Source organism: Perissodus microlepis, chromosome 13, assembly GCF_051167445.1.
Source record: "Perissodus microlepis isolate ML-2025 ecotype Zambia chromosome 13, ASM5116744v1, whole genome shotgun sequence".
NCBI classification, from domain to species: Eukaryota; Metazoa; Chordata; class Actinopteri; order Cichliformes; family Cichlidae; genus Perissodus; species Perissodus microlepis.
In genome coordinates, this window is record NC_140473.1 from 24,192,470 (window position 1) to 24,210,332 (window position 17,863).

Below are 17,863 nucleotides of genomic sequence, written 5' to 3' on the forward strand. Positions count from 1 at the left end.
CATATTTAGCCTTAAAAGCTTGAAAAAAGAAGGAAACTGGAGTGGCTCAAGAGCTGGGAGGTCGCCTTGTAATCGGAAGGTTGCCGGTTCGAGCCCCAGCTTGGACAGTCTCGGTCATTGTGTCCTTGGGAAAGACACTTCACCCGTTGCCTACTGGTGGTGGTCAGAGGGCCTGGTGGCGCCAGTGTCCAGCAGCTTTGCCTCTGTCAGTGTGCCCCAGGGTGGCTGTGGCCATCACCAGTGTGTGTGTGTGGATGACTGGATGTGTAAAGCGCTTTGGGGTCCTTAGGGACTAGTAAAGTGCTATACATTTACCATTTAAAAAAGTGCACCTCTTTTTTCATGTCAAAGGGTTAGTGGGTCTCAGGTTGCAGTGGAGGTTCCCTTTGAAGGTTGTCCTGAGGGTTGCTGACCCATTGTTATTTATGTGATTTATCACATGATCCATGAGGTGTAAAAAAAAGGCATGTGTCGTTGCCATCACTGTGAGAATCAGTGCGAGACCTTACCAACCCCATTATTTTGGTTACTTACAGAAAAAACTACAGATAAAGGTTTTGTGCCACTGACAGTAGACTATGAGTAAAGTGAACAGAAGATGTAACATCATTTTTCTTAGCCTGTTTTACTGTTTTGTTAATGAAGGCCATGTGTTAAGAATAACTTATTTGCTCTTAAACAGATCATTTGGATGGTTGTTTTTTATAGGTCAGCCCTCTTGAGGCTGTATATGGCCTATGAACCGACAACAAATCATTCAGAATTAGATTTTATTATTAGTTTAAAGCTTTATTTAACTTAATTTAAAAAAATTTCAGTCTACTTTAGATTAGTTTGTTTTCAGATTAGATTCACATTAGATGCTTGTTTCTATGTAGCTTTTATTACTTGAAAAATGTCTATTTTAGTTTAGATGTTATTTATCTTCTTCGGTATTATGATGTTTGTGTGGTATTTGTCACCAGCAAGATATAGAATAGAATAGAATAGAATAGAATAGAATAATCCTTTAATTGTCCCACAAGGGGAAATTTGGTTGTAACAGCAGCCAAAAAGACACATATACAAACAAACAGTACACAGGACACGGAACAGAAACATACACAATTTTTCTTACATATTTACATTAAGGACAGTATAAGACATATATAAGACATATAATTCCTGTTTATTTTAATTTACATGAAGGCATTTGCGATAGTATATGCATGTATGGTGATGTGCTCCCTGAGGGTGTTTTATTAAAACTAAACAAATCCTGAATAAATGTCCATGCCCATATTTGTAACCACCTACTCCAGCGTCATTGTGGTATTTTAAAATGCTGTATCATCAGCTTGACTTCCTCAGAGCGCCTTGCTCATCTTATAGCACGTTCATTGATAACTACTGTTTATAAACAAAGAAGATAACTTAAAATTACTGGGTAATCATTCATGTGTGGATTCAAGTACCAAAAACTGATACATAATCTGTTTTAATATTACTGTTTAATATTTGTATTTTCAATGTTGGCAAGAGTATTTATTTTTGGATGAAATACGACTGAAAAAGTCGACTTCCCTTTTCGATGGCTCTTAGTGTCACGTCATGCATATTCAACCATGTATAAGTCGACTTGACTACATTTCTTTTTGTCATTGTGGTGTCTAAAAATTAATCAGCCTGAAACGCACCGGCTTCGTCAAAACGTTGCTTTTCTTTTTTAAAAAAAATGTAAATGAACTGATATTGTAAATAATTTATTATGTATTATTTATTTGCGAGTTTAGTCAATTATTTAATGATGTATTTATTTATTTCAGTTTGACACTCTTGGTGAAAGTTTTTTACAGCACCTCCTCAGCACCTTCAATTGAATAAAACGATCTCTTCCGGTCCGGTGATTAACGTCACGTGACGGGTAGTTGCCGAGTCGAGCTCAGCTGACAGGCTCCAGGGAAGTTAGCTTTCAGCTTGTGATGCGGTAAAGCAATCCAACTAAAAGCTGATATTTAAAAAAAATGGAGCGGTACGGGTCGGACGTGGAGGTCGACGAGCAGAGGACTCCGCTGATTCGCCGGGGACGCGAAGAAGAAGTCCAGAAAGGTGAAAGAAAAAAACAAAGCATTCAGCTAACAATGCGGGCGCTTCGGTCGTTTTGTGCAGCATATGTTTGTAAGAAGCCGCGCTGATTAACTGGGAAGAGGCAGGATGTTGTTTTCCAACGTAAAGACACATACTAACAACATGAACAGCACAATTTTATCGCTAAAGTGGCTGGTATGTCTGACTGTAGTGTAAACCTTAAATTTAGAGTCGTCACTAACACAGCTGTCATTATAGAAGGGTTGATTTACTGAATTCACCAGCTGAGTGTGCATTTTTAGGTGTTCATGGTATTTTGCCATCTAAGACATTTAAGTTGGTCATCCACACCTGTGTGTAAATGCACTTTATCTTTTAATGAGCATCGGTCACGAGGTTAGGGACATCTGCCCTGGAATCGTATCATGAGACATGTCTCTATGATATTTGAGTCATGTCATACCTGCATACCCACAGTCAGCTCGAAGGAAAAACGGGTTTTAATTTAATGCAGTGGTTTAGCTCTGAGAAACTGTGCATGCAGTGAACTCACAGTCCTGACAGAACTGACAGGGCAAGTTTAGGTTTGCCAAATGTAAACAGAATTTACTGAAATAAGCTCTGTATCATTTTGGATAAGTTCAATCGGCTGGATAAAGGAGACCCATTTTAACAGTGACAGTGGTGTGTACTATCAGTCATATCAGCAGGTAGTTGTACTGTATGCAAACTAAATAGACTGATTAAATGGTGAAGTGTAGTTATGAAAATAAGGTTGTGCTACAAGTTTGAGAGCTTTAACGTTGTTGTTAGGTTTGGCTTGTCATTTACTCATTTAAAGGTTGATGGTTTAATCCCCGGTTGCTACATTCTTTCTGCCAAAGCATCCTTGGGGAACCTACTGAATCCAGAGTAGCTTAGTTATGAAAATAAGACTTAGAATTTTGAGATTTGATGGTATTATTAGAGTTGACTTACAGATGGGGCTGAGACAGGATACCAATGCAGAAATGTATCATGATGCATTATCAACATGCTGATGCTAGAAATTGATATTATTTATTTAAAATAAACTAATTAGAATCATTACTTAAAGGATAACCTAATTCAATTATAATAATACAAAAGCACAGCATAAAAATATGAAAGGTTTTTGAGATTTGAATTATTAGGATTATGTTGTGTTCCTTTTGTTACACAGATGTTGTGATATTGTAGTATTAATACACAGACCATACGTGCAAACAGATGATTCACACTGCTGTCGTTTCTGTCCCTCAGCTCCAGCATGTGGTTCATCACGCTACGCCCTGGCATTGCTTTCCTCTTATGGCTTCTTTGTAGTCTATTCATTGAGGGTAAACCTCAGTGTGGCGATGGTGGACATGCTCAACAACACCCACCAATCAAACCCCAACCACAGTGGCACAGTGTGTCCTGGCCATGCCAACCCTGCAGTTCGCAAACACAATCATACGGTGAGCCGAAATTTGACTGCAGCTATTTAATCCCACTTTAAAGTGTGTCCTCCATAGGTTTAGTCAATTTTAATAAAGTAACAATGTAGCTTGGGAGTATGTTTGCCACCTAAAGTCTTTCTAGGTCCTGAAGTTAGATTTAAATGCAAACCAGTTATATAGACCTGTTGGATTCTCAGTGAAAGTCAGTCTTTTGGTGTATAATTTCATGTACATGTAGAGGTAACAGTTTACTGATTTTACTGATAAGATTTTAAAGTTAAGGAGTTACTATTATTTGCAGGCTCCTTATTTTTATTCATGTCTGTCTGTAGGAAAATAACATACATTAGGCAGAATTATGTGAATGGGGAAACGTAGTTGGCATCCAAGACTCAGTACTTTGTAAGTCTTGAATTGACATGATATCAATATCCTAAGTTTCTAATCTATCCCCTCATAGGCCAGTGTTTACAACTGGGACTCAGAAACACAGGGATGGATCCTGGGCTCTTTTTTCTACGGGTACATCCTGACACAAGTCCCTGGGGGCTACCTGGCTGGCCGCTTTGGACCAAAATGGCTGATGGGCTTTGGGATCCTGGGGACTGTAATTTTTACACTGCTTACCCCTGTGGCTGCTGACCTGGGTGCAGGCTACCTCATTGCTGTCAGAGTGCTGGAGGGGATTGGCGAGGTAGGGGATCAGAATGAAGATGTTGAAAACGGAGCTGAATTCATTTGTGCAGACCTGTTTTATGAACCATAATCACTATCTGTGCTGCAGCCATAAGATTTGCAAATGGCAATAAAATTCATGTGACAGTCCTGAAATGGTTTCCAGGAATAGTTAAGGTAATATTTGGCTATGCTTAAGTGTCATCTGTGCACTTCTCTTAATGTTCCTGATGTGTTTGTCCTCAGGGTGTTACATTCCCAGCAATGTACACCATGTGGGCAGCCTGGGCCCCACCTCTGGAGAGGAGCCGACTTCTCACCATTTCCTACATTGGTAAGACGGCAGCAAGAGCTAGACTGTCAACATAAAGACAAATTGCACTTTTAGCCTATTTTATGCATTTTTTTTTAACTTCAGTCTACAGCTGATCACTTGAAAAATATTACATTAAGTAAAATATGAACACTTGGCCACACTAACCTTTATCATGAATATTTAAGCTGCTGGGCTTAGGCTTCTCTTGCAGACCAGCACCTGTCCTTTAACTATTCATGTCCACCTGCCACTTTCTGTTTGTTCTTTCTTCAGTAGTTACACAAACCTACTTCTTTTCTCTTCCCAGGAGCACAGCTGGGGACAGTAATAAGTCTTCCTGTATCTGGTGAAATCATCTTTTACCTGGACTGGACCTATGTCTTCTATATATTTGGTAATACATGTAAATTATACTATTGACAGTCGAGTTTAGGAAGATTTGTTTTAAAGGGGAAAAAAAATCATTCTTAGTCTCAGGGGTCAACAACCTTTAACACCCAAAGAGCCATTTGGACCCGGTTTCTACGGAAAAGAAAACATTGGGAGCCGCAAATACTTTTTGACATCTAAAATGAAGATAACACTGTGTATATTATTTTTTTTTTCTCCTTATGCGTTGTATAAACAACTATAGTGTGTTGCTTATGAAATCCATGAAGTGCTACGGAGAAAATTTTATTTTATTTATGTAATGAACACATTTTCAACCCTCCCAACATTTGAGCGATCGTGGCTCAAGAGTTGGGAGGTCGCCTTGTAATTGGAAGCTTGCCGGTTGGAGCCCTGGCTTGGACAGGGCTGGTTGTGTCGCCATCTTCTGTTTCAGTCTTAAATCCTACTATCCTACTGGGGCGATCGTGGCTCAAGAGTTGGCAGTTCGGCTCGGACAGTCTCGGTCGTTGTGTCCTTGGGCAAGACACTTCACCCTTTGCCTACTGGTGGTGGTCAGAGGGCCCAGTGGCGCCAGTGTCCGGCAGCCTCGCCTCTGTCAGTGCGCCCCAGGGTGGCTGTGGCTACAATGTAGCTTGCCATCACCAGTGCGTGAATGGGTGGATGACTGGATGTGTAAAGCGCTTTGGGGTCCTTAGGGACTAGTAAAGCGCTATATAAATACAGGCCATTTTTTTTTACCATTTAAAAAATAATAACAAAAAAGAAAGTCAACGGTCTCTTTTAAGTTCAGCTTTTTAATTCATTTATCCATTAGCAAACAAAAACAGTGAGCCGTCATCCTTGTATCGCCTTCTGGGCTATCAGAGTGTAGCATGGCCTTGACCAGAATTTAAAAAATAATTGGAAAAAGCACTATGCTCCTAAAAAATTAAAAAATAAATATTTTCAAAATATCTGCATATTTATTTTACCTGGTTAACGTGCTTCGCGGGGCATGGCCCGCAGTGCCGCTGCAGGAGAGGCAGACGTACCTGAGTGTCATCCACAATCATGCTGTTGTTTGTATGTGTCGGGCTGTGAGCTGGAAAGCTACAGCCGGCTGTGTGTGTGAAAAGTGATCAATAAATAGATGTTGCATGTTCATGTAAACATCGTCGGGTCTGCCGTGATGTGTGTACAATCGGACTTCTGCTCCTGAACCTCTGCGCACAGCGTCTGCTGTACGATCGGGGCTGTACGAAGTCACTTTCATCTTTACGCAGGACTGTAAGCTGTCGTCTGTGAGGCGTGAGCGGTGTTTGTTTTTAACATAGTTCATGGTGGAGAATAGCTGCTCACATATGTATGTTGATCCGAAGATCGACACTCCACAAATTAGGCATACTGGTAGGCCACTCTTGTCAGAAGTAAATACAAATGAATCTGCCCAGGCATCATTAAATGTTGTATTTTATTCAGATATTTTCCTTTTCTTACATTTCTCCATACTTGGCCTACCGGGGGCTGAAAGTCTCGGTAAATGCACAGCGTTTCAGCGGGTATACCGGCTTCCACGAGTGTGACGCTTATTTTGAGCGACGAAAAATAATAAAATATAACTTTATTCTGATCTTGAAATACAAAAATAATCTTCCAAGTTAGAACTACAAGTTTTAAAAAAGAACTAACACAAATAAAATCCACTTCAGTTAAATACGTATAATTTATTTTTCCAAACCATGCAGAGCCGCAATATAAGGACTAAAGAGCCGCAGGTTGCCGACCCCTGCTCTAAGAGGTGTTTTGTACAAATTTTACCTCAACCTGATTTCATATTTTGTTTATGTGAGTTATTTTTAACAGATTTGTCAGTTTGTTGTTATTATTTAGAATAGCATTCTTTGATAATGGTTGGTATTGTGAATTCGTCAGTGATCAATTTGCTTAAAAACTCTGTTGAATTCACATTGCAGGTAATTTTTTAAAAATCTTGTCTTATGTAAACATGCTACAATGCCTAACACATACTGTCAGCTATGCTTAAAGAGGTTCTTACGTATCAGTCTGAACTCAAATGACTTGTTTGTTGATTAGTCAGCACTTCTTCACAGTGCTGTTTAGCAGCTGTCTCTAGCATCTGTTCCTCTTTGACAGTGGAAACAACAATTTAGAAAATGGGAAGAAGAAAATGTATGCATAAATGGAAACAATGCAGAGGTCTGACTTTTTTACTTGGAGCTTTTACTTCTACCAAACATATGTCAGATGTAAAAGTCCCTTAAGGCAAGACAGAGATAATGAGATACTCAGACTTCAGTTTCAGGAACAGACAACCAAACCACATTCCACATATTTGCTTACTGGATAAGGGCACTCATATGATGGAGGATTTATGCTGGATGAGTGTAGGTCACCAGTGTTGCTTTGTGGTTTGCTCAGGTGCTGTCGGACTGGTGTGGTTCGTCCTGTGGGCTTTTTTCGTCTTTGACAGCCCGAATACCCATCCACGAATATCAGAGCAGGAGAGACTCTATATCACCTCCTCGCTCAAGAATGAGGTAACAGTAATAACATGATAACAGGTTGTAAATTTTAAAAAAGAAGCAAATTCTCTTACATTACAGAACAGCTTTAATATACACTTATTGCATTGCTCTTAGTGCTTGCTGCAGCGTGTTTGCAGGCATTTCCGGTCCAGTACAGTTATCTGATTCTAATGTTACATAATATAAGTGTATTTCATCATTTTACTTTCTTATCTGTTCTTGTCAAAATACCTGCCATGATTACTGAATACTGCATTACTGGCACTGCGATGGTGAGCATGTAGCAGCTGGGAGCCCTAGTATGGCTGGATAGACTGCAGTGGCTTTAACCTCCTAGGACCTGGCGTCCACATATGTGGACATCACATTTTGGGTTATTTAGACCAAAATACTCAATTTTGCTCTGCAAGGGCCTGATATCCACTTACAAGGACATTATACTGCTACTGTTCTATCAAAATTTTAAACGAATATCCTCAGATGTGGCTCTTATTTTTCTTAAAAACAAAAATAAGGTAAAAAAAAAAATCTGGTAATTCTTTGTTTTTACATTCATCGGGCCCCAATATGCCCAAATATCAAAGAGAAATTAAAAATGCATGCTGTGGAAGAGTTCGGGTCTCAGGAGGTTAAAGCTTCATCAGCACAGCAGTGACATTTTTTGCGCAGCTTCATCTTTTCTTTAGTCTCTGGTGAACATCAAGGTTGTTGTTTCAGATGTGTTTTCGAAGAAATTCTAATGAACTTCTTCTGTTATTTCTTCATCCTACTTCTACATTCGCTTTGGTCCAGCTGTCCACCTCGGCGAGCAACATCCCCTGGCGATCCATAGTGACTTCGATGCCGCTGTTGGCCATTGTTGTGGCTCACTTCTCTTACAACTGGACCTTCTACACCCTCCTCACTCTGCTGCCAACCTACATGAGTGACATCCTGGGATTTAGCATACAGCAGGTGAGAAACCACATTAGTTTAAATCAACACCAGAGTGACTTTAAAGAGGACTTGCTCTCATTTTAAGCTGATTTTTATTAAATTTTTTAAATTCTGGAACTCTAGAGTATGAGTCCTAGTAAAAAATGTATGTGTATTACTTATATGAAGCTCTTAAGGAGCCTTTTGATCACAGGGATTGTAAATACATACACTAATCTCTATATCTGATACTTTAGCCATGCTTCATAGGAAAAGCCAAAACTGCAATAGTAAATATTTAACAGAAAATATAGAAAAGCACGATAGATCCCCTTTAAACTTGGGACAAAAGGTTAGTTTGTTTAGAGCTCCAGGGAGATGAACCAGTAAAGTAGAAATGACTAACTGCAATACTAAAACATTCAGCATCCTTGGTTAATCGTTCTCTTCTGAGAGTACATGAAAAAGTAAAAAGTAAAGTCTCCCAGTAATGAAATGATTGTAATTGTCTGTTCCCAACAGAATGGTTTTCTGTCGGCCCTGCCTTACTTGGGATGTGCTGTGGTCGCTGTGCTGACCGGCCAAATTGCCGACTATCTGCGAGAAACCCGCAAATACCGCACTGTCATTGTCAGGAAGTCCTTAACCCTCATTGGTAATTCATGACAGTCACTGCTGAATCCTCGACTTTTAACTGACTGCAGGCTCTTGACATCAAAAATATTACCAGTATTGCTACTTCACAGTTGTGTTGTTTCTGTAGGGATGATTGGGCCTGCAGTGTTCCTGGTGGCAGCAGGTTATACAGGCTGTGACTACACCTTGGCTGTGACCTTCCTCACCATCTCCTCTGCTCTCGGAGGAGTGTCGGCATCTGGCTTCAACATCAACCACCTTGACATTGCTCCTTCGTAAGAATAACACCTCAGAAAACTGTTGGATGCTACTACTATTAATAATAATGATAATACTTCAGTCATTTTAATTTTGAATCATTTTAATTGTGAAGATGAGAGATTATGGTTATAAATGTGTAATTCAGTGTATCTTCAGGTTCAGATATCTTTGACATATTGACGTTTCCCTCTGGCCTTTTGTTATCAAGATAATAATTTTAGGCATCAACATAGACCATGAGATAATGGAGGATATTTCTTTTTATAAATATAATTACATTTCATTATCAGTGTAGCAACATTATGTACTACATAGTGCTTTTATCTGGTTTATTACTCAGGACTTAATGTTTTTATTTGTCTCTTTAGATATGCCGGTATTCTCCTAGGAATCACCAACACCTTTGCCACCATCCCTGGCATGGTGGGACCAGTCATAGCAAGAGCTCTGACTCAGCAGGTAAGAAACATGTTCAGCAACGATGTAACTAACCAGTCCTTTTTTTTTTTTTGTTTCAAAAGTAAAGTCTGGAATCTAGATTAAACATACACATAGAGTACACAGTATCTTTATAGCTGTGAGTAAAGAGGTAATGAATGGTAGCAGTAAACTTTATTGGATTTTAATATGTAGTGTGCTGCTGCTTCATACAAAATGAGGACACTCTGGGTGTCCTGACAGATGGTATCCTTACTTTAGCATAATGCTTCATTTCCTCTGTAATTGGTTTAGTAAGTACAGGATTAAGGTGTTTAAGGTTTGGCCAATAGGGGGCACCAATAGTCCTAGAAAGGTAACTAACTGTTACATTAGACCGGAGAAGAGCATACTACATACCTGCATGCTATGTTCAGTCAGTTAATCCAAATGATATTAAATCTGTAATCGTATGTAATCATTTTACACCACGCACATGACAATAAAACAGCTTAGTAGTGATATTTAATCAAATAAGGCCTTTTCTGTATGTTAACACTAACTGTGCTAATGGTCCTCTAGAACACCATCGAAGAATGGCAGATTGTTTTCTACATTGCTGCTGCCATCGACGTGTTTGGGGCAATATTCTACGCTGTGTTTGGTAAAGGAACAGTGCAGTCCTGGGCTGTCCACACATCTTTCTATCATGCAGACTGAGACATGAGACCCTTTCGGGTTAAATTTTCAGATTTGTCCGGTGGGCAAGTTTCAAACATGAGCTCATTTGGTGGGTAATTTAAGGGAGAGATGTGTTCTAGCTGTATTCATCATGGTCAGATAAGTGTGTAATTGCCATGATATCTTGGAAAGATGTTCCTTAATGTGGCTGTGGGTACATGGTCTTGAAACAGATGAGCCCAATGTCGGTGATTTAAAAAAAGAAAAAAAAAAAGTTGTAGCTGTACCTACTCAAATATATTATTTCTCAGAGGAAGAAATCAACATATGCATTCCCAAGAAGTATCAGAGGAAGCTTTCATTATGAAGCCAAACAGGCTTGCTGGTATGTGAAGGGGGGGGCAATGAGATGTAGCCAGTTAGTTATGAAGCTACAGGCTGCATAACTAACTATAAAGGTCGGCTAATGTACATCAACTTTGATATTTACAGATAATAATGCATTTTAGATATTAACTCATTATAAATAAGCTATGGAAGAAAATCATTCCACTGTAGGTGGTTTTGTGGATTCAACCTGCTATACCCAATGGTTCCTTTTTACAGAAGGGACAGTTTTAAATCCAGTACACACCGATGCCCACCAAAAGATTTTTTTTTAAAATCTGTTACTTTGTAGCCCATAATGAAGTGCCAGTAGGCTTTTTAGTGAATTTAAAAAATCCCAAACGTTTTAAATTCAGCATTATGACTATAGTGTACACTTTGTTTAGGGATGATGCCTTAAAAATGTCTCCAAGCATTTTATCCTTTTTTCTTAGAGAAATGTACTTTTTTTTTTTTTTTTTTTTTAATGATTACTTGTAATATGGTGCAGTGTCTTGAGCAATGTTCCCTCTAACCTGAGCGCGTGAGCAATCGTGCACTGCTGACATGGTCTCCCCACACAGAAAATCTGTGCTGCGCACAAAAAAAAAAAATCCAGCCTGAATTGGAATGAAAGTAAATACATGTATTTATTTTATTTTGCTGATTTTCTGTGCGGGGAGACTGTGTCAGCAGTGCACGATTGCTCACGTGCTCAGCTTAGAGGAGCAGTGGTCTTGAGTTTTCAGGTTCACAAGCCAACTCTTATTTGAGATAGCAGGATTTAACGTCACACGGGTTATGATCTCTCCAGTCTTAACACTAAGATACCATGCTTTTGGTACCTTATTAATAAAGGGACATGGCTTTGAATTATTCCCCGAATTCTCAGGTATCTTAAATCTTAGAAGGATTTAAAAAGGACGTTTGTTTACTTTTAAATTTTGATTAATCTTATCACATGGAGGCATATTTCCTCAAGTTTTAAGTGTCAGTGTGGTGATCGCCTTCTTTCAGTGTCAATGACAGATTTATTTTTTTCATCACATTTGCACACATATTATACATTATGTACAATTTTCTTTCATACATAATCTCAGTTAAGAGGTAAATCCAAGCTAAGCTGTAAGGTTAACATTTTGTCTTTGAAATTTCCGAATATTTATAATGTGCCTTACTGCTTAAGTTTAAAAGGGATCAGCAATGCAGGCTCATTCTTTTGAGTTCTTTTTGTTACTGACTTCATTTCAGTTGTTATTGTGCTTTGTTTGCACAGAGAATAAAGGGACTAAATTGTACTGAGTAAAAATCATTGTAAAATTCCTCTTTCAAAACATTTGAGAGAAATGTTTTAAATCGCTGTGGTATAAAGACTATGTGTAAATCAGATCTTGTGTTGGGGTATTATTTCTTTATCTCCTAGAACACCTTTCACATTAACTAAGAATAATGTGGTTTTACATACTTAATAATTTTAAGTAGCTCAAAGTTGCCTAAAAACGAGCCCTATGCGACTTAATCTGCTTTCTCTCCCATCATCTGCCTCCTCAACCTGGCATCTTCCTGTCACACCAACCCTCTGCATGTCTTCCTTCACTGCACCCACAAACCTCTTCTATCCTCTACTTTTTATTGTTGCCTCTTACATCATTTCCAAAACGCTCAGCCTGAGCTGTCCCTCTCAATTCTCTATAGTCACACTATTGTCCTTAAAAGGTGATACTGCTTAACTAAATATACGTTTGCCTGGAAGTGAAAACATGGAAATATCATTTAACGCCTCTATGTTTAACTTCTATTTTTTAATGCCACTGTACTTTAACGTAATTGGCAGAGACGTTAAGCACATAACGTCTTTTAATCCAACTAGAGAGCGTCTGGAAAGGTGAGCCCTTCACCTGCTGCTTACTGCAAACCTTTAAGAGCAGAGCTGTCACTCATTCCTGATATCTCAAAGTCAACTAATGATAGCAAAGCAACAATAACGACAACTGCCTTGTTTATGTATACTATGCTAATTATTAATGAATGCAAAGTCTTGAATTTTAAATTCCCATTTTCCTTCCCTTGAAAAGCCACGATTAAGTTATGCGTCGGGAATTACCGATCATTGAAGCTTTCTGCAGACATTAAAGAGCATATTAACTCGCCGGTGTGTCCGACAATGGATGCTGATATTTGTGCCCTATAATAAACTCGTTTACGGTAACTCGTCGTTGTGATGCTGTGCAACGGCGGGTGCGCGCAATTACGCAACACCCCCGCCTGTCCTGCGAGCTATAACCGGATCAGCGTCTCCCCTCAGCCTATCCGCGCCTGCAGCCAACCTGACACCGGCCAGCTCTCAGGTACGACGCAGTACACGATATAATGCATGAAGTGGGCTTTATTTTATCGATTTATTTTTTTGATGCCAGCAGTAAATTATCTGGGCCTGTTTTTATTTTTAGCGGTTCTGTGTGTTGGGGATACTGTGATGCAGGACAGGCGGCTGGTAGTTAATGCGCATCCAGGCTTCAGTAAGCGGGCAGATAACAGAACATGGCGGAGGGTTGACATTTCCGTTAATTCCTTCAGACATTAGATTTACTGCAATACTTTAGATTTTTCTGAAGCTCCGCCCTCTGTTTCTATAGGTTTATTTTTTTTAACCATCTTTTAGAAGTGAAAGCGCACTGCGGCAGCCGCTGTGACGTTATCTGTGAAGGATGAATTAAACGCGCGCATGTAGATGACTGTCCTTGCCCTAAGTTCACCTGAGCAAGATCATGTGGGGATACATTATACAGTTGGATTAAGCTACTTGACGTTCAGCCCGCTGCAGAGTGCATTCAGACTAAATATGTCACACGGGTTTGGTCAAACAAAACTTCGCAGTGCATGTGTGAAGCCTAATGTTCAGGGTCATCACCCCGTCACCCCCACAGAGTCTTTAACAGTACCTGTTTCCCTTTGCGTGAACCTGTGCACAGTGCACTGCAGTGTCTGAGTAATGGCTGCTACACGGTTAGTAGACTAGACCTGACAAAATGGTGGATTCTGGCTGGGAGGGAAGCTGTACTGAGTCTGTGGCTGTGAAAAAGAGGATGGTGCTGTGAAATATCATCTGAGCTACCTGGATGTGTTGGTGCACATCAGAGTGGTGAGAACAGGAGAAGCATGTGGATGTGAAAGAGGAGAGCAGGGGTGTGGATGGAAGGAGGGATAGAGAGTAGGAGGGGGAGGAGTGTTGTGTGTTCTGTGCAGTTCACTGATATCCTCCCTAGTCCTCTGAGTCTTCTGAGATGCTAAAGAAAACACGTACTGACAATCACGAGCCGCCTTCTTAGCAAATCTGAGCCCAAGTTACTTTCACTTTCCTCCTTTGAGCAGTATTTTAATGTAATTACAAATTCTTCCTGTACCAGCTGAGATTCCCACTCCAGTATTTTTCCACAGAGCCATGCAATACCTTGAATTTCTGCCAGCATAATGTTGAACCCTATGGTGTTTAATTACACAAACAAGTCTGGGCTATTTTCCACCATCAAATAATATGTTATTCACTCACAACAAGCCCATTTCACTATATGTCAGTCACAACAGCTAGTTCATGATTCCATTGCTTCTTGACTGTAACTTAACCCTGGCTTTAGCAGACAGACTGCCTCGTGACTTCTGCCAGCTCCAGTCATCATGGGAAAGGAGAAACTCCACATCAACATCGTGGTGATTGGCCACGTGGACTCTGGCAAGTCCACCACCACAGGCCACCTTATCTACAAGTGCGGAGGCATTGACAAGAGAACCATCGAGAAGTTTGAAAAGGAAGCTGCTGAGGTAAGGAGACGGGAGCGGAAGACGACCTCTTTAAGTGCCCGCCGCTCTTCACATATTAAGGCAGAAGCCATGCGGATCAAATAGAAATTGACACAATAGAAGCTGTTTGAGTTTTATATAATTTAGAATAGATTAAATTGTTTGCAAAAAAGTCTTGAAGGTTAGTGTTGCTTGTGTCCCAGATGGGGAAAGGATCATTCAAGTACGCCTGGGTGCTGGACAAGCTGAAAGCTGAAAGGGAGCGTGGCATTACCATCGACATCTCACTGTGGAAGTTTGAAACTAGCAAATACTACGTGACTATCATCGATGCCCCGGGTCACAGGGACTTCATCAAGAACATGATCACCGGGACCTCTCAGGTGTGTAACATTAGGATGCTGGGCCACTATGAAGTATATTAGCTTCTGCATTGCATGTTTTAAGGTATTTTGCAAGCTTGTGTACACAAGAGTGCATCACTTGCTATTACATTGAAGTATTTCAGTTGCCATTAGTGACTATCGTAGGTGTTGAATTTGGTATAGAAATTATTACAGTACATTACATTACAGTATTGGCATCCAATAGTGGTAGTATTTCAAAGTTACTGAGGAATCCTACTAAAGCTGCATCCACTGCATTTTTAGGCAGACTGTGCTGTGCTGATTGTGGCAGCTGGCGTGGGAGAGTTCGAAGCAGGTATTTCCAAGAATGGACAGACTCGTGAGCACGCCCTCCTGGCCTACACTCTCGGAGTGAAGCAGCTCATTGTGGGAATCAACAAGATGGACTCTACGGAGCCAAACTACAGCCAGAAACGTTACGAGGAGATCGTGAAGGAAGTGAGCACCTACATCAAGAAGATTGGATACAATCCTGACACGGTTGCCTTTGTACCCATTTCAGGCTGGAACGGAGACAACATGCTTGAGCCCAGCCCTAATGTAAGTACTAAAACAAAGCATAGTTATGCAAAAGCCAGGATGTGACCCATCATTTGAATATTCATTTGTTTGACTGGTGCCGTGGATAGAAAGCTGTAGCTCAATACAGCTGTTGGACAAACTCAAACATGATCTGTCAAAGAATCTAAAGCGAACTTTTTCTCTAATTTCCCTTTCAACAGCTATAGATATAAATAAGAGGTATTTTTCTTCAACATGAATCATAGTGGTGTTAGCTAGGGAAAAAATAAAATGCAACTTTCTGCTAGTTAAATTAACTTCTTCATAAGATCAAGATGTGTCATTCATTCATTTAAAAAGTGACAAAAAATGTCCTGGAGGTTAAGAAACCAATAAAATGTTCTGTTATTATTTTAATTTAGAATTGAAATTATTACTGTATAAAATTGTGTATTATTATTTTTTCCTTCTTTCCTCTAGATGACATGGTTTAAGGGATGGAAAATAAATAGGAAGGAAGGTAATGCGTCAGGAACCACACTACTGGAGGCTCTGGATGCCATCCAGCCCCCCACCCGTCCAACAGATAAACCTCTACGTCTTCCCCTGCAGGATGTCTACAAGATAGGAGGCAAGTGGTGTACGAATAACATATGGATAAACTTTTACGATACTTTGGGAATAAAGGATAGTTGTGACATTTCAAAACATGGAAAACCAGATACCTTTTTCAGTAGAGAACTGAAACACTTTGATTTTCATTTTAATATGCTTTACTCTGACCTCTTTTGCAGGAATTGGAACAGTCCCCGTAGGTCGTGTGGAAACGGGATTACTGAAGCCTGGAATGGTGGTGACATTTGCCCCTGTCAATGTGACTACCGAGGTCAAGTCTGTAGAAATGCACCATGAGGCACTGAGCGAAGCCCTACCCGGTGACAACGTTGGCTTTAACGTCAAGAACGTATCTGTCAAGGATATTCGCCGTGGCAATGTTGCTGGTGACAGCAAGAATGATCCACCACAGGAAGCTGCCAACTTTACTGCTCAGGTAGATACAAGATTTGGATGTAAAAAATCCAATTATAGTAGAACGAGCACATGACTTAAATTCATCTCCATCTAATGTCAGAACTATTTATATTCTCAATCCTCAAGGCAGATAAGAATGTGTTCAAATAAGACGACAGCAGAAAAACTAGAAATAAAAAAAACAAGAAAGCATTTTTTGCGGTTATTAATAAGGCACTGATGTTGTCCCTTTGCTTTGCAGGTGATCATCCTCAACCACCCAGGCCAGATCAGCGCAGGTTATGCTCCCGTGCTGGACTGTCACACTGCTCACATTGCCTGCAAGTTTGCAGAGCTCAAAGAAAAGATTGATCGCCGCTCTGGCAAGAAGCTGGAGGACAACCCTAAATCCCTAAAATCTGGAGATGCTGCAATTGTAGATATGATCCCTGGCAAACCAATGTGTGTCGAGAGCTTCTCTGAGTACCCTCCCCTTGGTGAGTTCAAGTAGTTCCTAGAGTTTCAAGAGCTTCCCTCATCAAAAGGCATTGTGGCTCCACTTTGAAGTCATGCGATATTTTATGATGAACTCAAACGTCTTTTATTCTTCTTCACTTTGCAGGTCGTTTTGCGGTACGTGACATGCGTCAGACTGTGGCTGTCGGCGTGATTAAAGGTGTGGAGAAAAAGGTCTCCACTACTGGTAAAGTCACCAAGTCTGCCCAGAAGGCCCAGAGGAACAAATGAATGTTGTGCTACTCTGCCGACCCCAAGGTCTCCCAAGGCAGGACATCAGTCATCCAACTTCATCCTAGAATTGGCTACTTCAACTTAATAATTAAAGACTGGTTAATCATCACAATGCATCGCAAAAGCATTCGAAGGAAAGAAAAACACTTAGGTCTTTAGTCCTTGAGGCAGTGGTTCCATTTCAGTGGTTAGATTACCATTAAGTAGTGTAACATCAACATGTTTCAAATGTGTGCACTGTTGATTCGCGTCATGGAAACACCATTCTGTGCTATTTAGACATCTAATAATTAGAGATACTGCAACCTATCACCTCTCTAGTTCAATGGAGTGTAGGTTCTGAACTCTTTACATGATATTATATGTTGTCCTGCTTTTAGTGTTTGTTTGCAACTATATGGCGCTCTCTAGGAGCAAGGAGTCATAACTATGTCCTTCTGTGTAGTGGAGTAGTAGAGAATTTGTTCTGTTTAAGCTTTAAAAAGAACTTAAAACAAAAAAAAAGGTCAAAAATTGTCCTCCCAGGACTCTAGTCCACATGTGGACTCTTAAAGCACTTTGCTAATTTTGCACTTGTAGTTTAAATTGGCATAAGCTATAGCACCTTATTGTAAGATGGCATGAGCCTCTTTGTAACATTAAACATATTTCAACCAAAATGTGCTGCCTTTAGCAGTTTTTCCC

The 17,863-nt window shown here is 40.1% G+C and overlaps 2 protein-coding genes across 3 annotated transcripts; both read left to right on the forward strand.

Moving 5' to 3' along the window:
• Positions 1 to 1,873: 1,873 nt before the first annotated feature.
• On the forward strand, positions 1,874 to 12,099 carry slc17a5 (solute carrier family 17 member 5). The gene is made up of 11 exons (XM_084949565.1): positions 1,874 to 2,088; positions 3,349 to 3,545; positions 3,988 to 4,221; positions 4,449 to 4,536; positions 4,826 to 4,912; positions 7,330 to 7,448; positions 8,229 to 8,390; positions 8,874 to 9,006; positions 9,115 to 9,262; positions 9,617 to 9,707; positions 10,248 to 12,099. Exons 1-11 carry the CDS (start codon positions 2,004 to 2,006, stop codon positions 10,383 to 10,385), a joined length of 1,482 nt encoding a protein of 493 aa, XP_084805691.1. The 5' UTR covers positions 1,874 to 2,003; the 3' UTR covers positions 10,386 to 12,099.
• An 851-nt stretch (positions 12,100 to 12,950) lies between these two features.
• Positions 12,951 to 17,838, forward strand: eef1a1a (eukaryotic translation elongation factor 1 alpha 1a). 2 transcript variants are annotated; one of them, XM_084949566.1, is made up of 8 exons: positions 12,951 to 13,060; positions 14,351 to 14,531; positions 14,714 to 14,893; positions 15,161 to 15,457; positions 15,899 to 16,049; positions 16,213 to 16,469; positions 16,692 to 16,926; positions 17,052 to 17,838. In XM_084949566.1, exons 2-8 carry the CDS (start codon positions 14,388 to 14,390, stop codon positions 17,174 to 17,176), a joined length of 1,389 nt encoding a protein of 462 aa, XP_084805692.1. In that variant the 5' UTR covers positions 12,951 to 13,060; positions 14,351 to 14,387; the 3' UTR covers positions 17,177 to 17,838. The 2 variants fall into 2 exon arrangements, with proteins under 2 accessions (XP_084805692.1, XP_084805693.1); XM_084949567.1 differs by having other exon boundaries at positions 12,956 to 13,060; positions 14,348 to 14,531.
• Positions 17,839 to 17,863: the final 25 nt, after the last annotated feature.

Excerpts from the sequence above, each read along its gene's own strand:
- eef1a1a (XM_084949566.1), top strand. The coding sequence starts at position 14,388 with ATGGGAAAGGAGAAACTCCACATCAACATCGTGGTGATTGGCCACGTG. Across the intron at positions 14,532-14,713 it reads TTGAAAAGGAAGCTGCTGAG|ATGGGGAAAGGATCATTCAA; the intron begins GTAAGGAGACGG and ends CTTGTGTCCCAG. Across the intron at positions 16,050-16,212 it reads GGATGTCTACAAGATAGGAG|GAATTGGAACAGTCCCCGTA; the intron begins GCAAGTGGTGTA and ends CCTCTTTTGCAG.
- slc17a5 (XM_084949565.1), top strand. The coding sequence starts at position 2,004 with ATGGAGCGGTACGGGTCGGACGTGGAGGTCGACGAGCAGAGGACTCCG. Across the intron at positions 3,546-3,987 it reads TTCGCAAACACAATCATACG|GCCAGTGTTTACAACTGGGA; the intron begins GTGAGCCGAAAT and ends ATCCCCTCATAG. Across the intron at positions 4,222-4,448 it reads TGCTGGAGGGGATTGGCGAG|GGTGTTACATTCCCAGCAAT; the intron begins GTAGGGGATCAG and ends GTTTGTCCTCAG.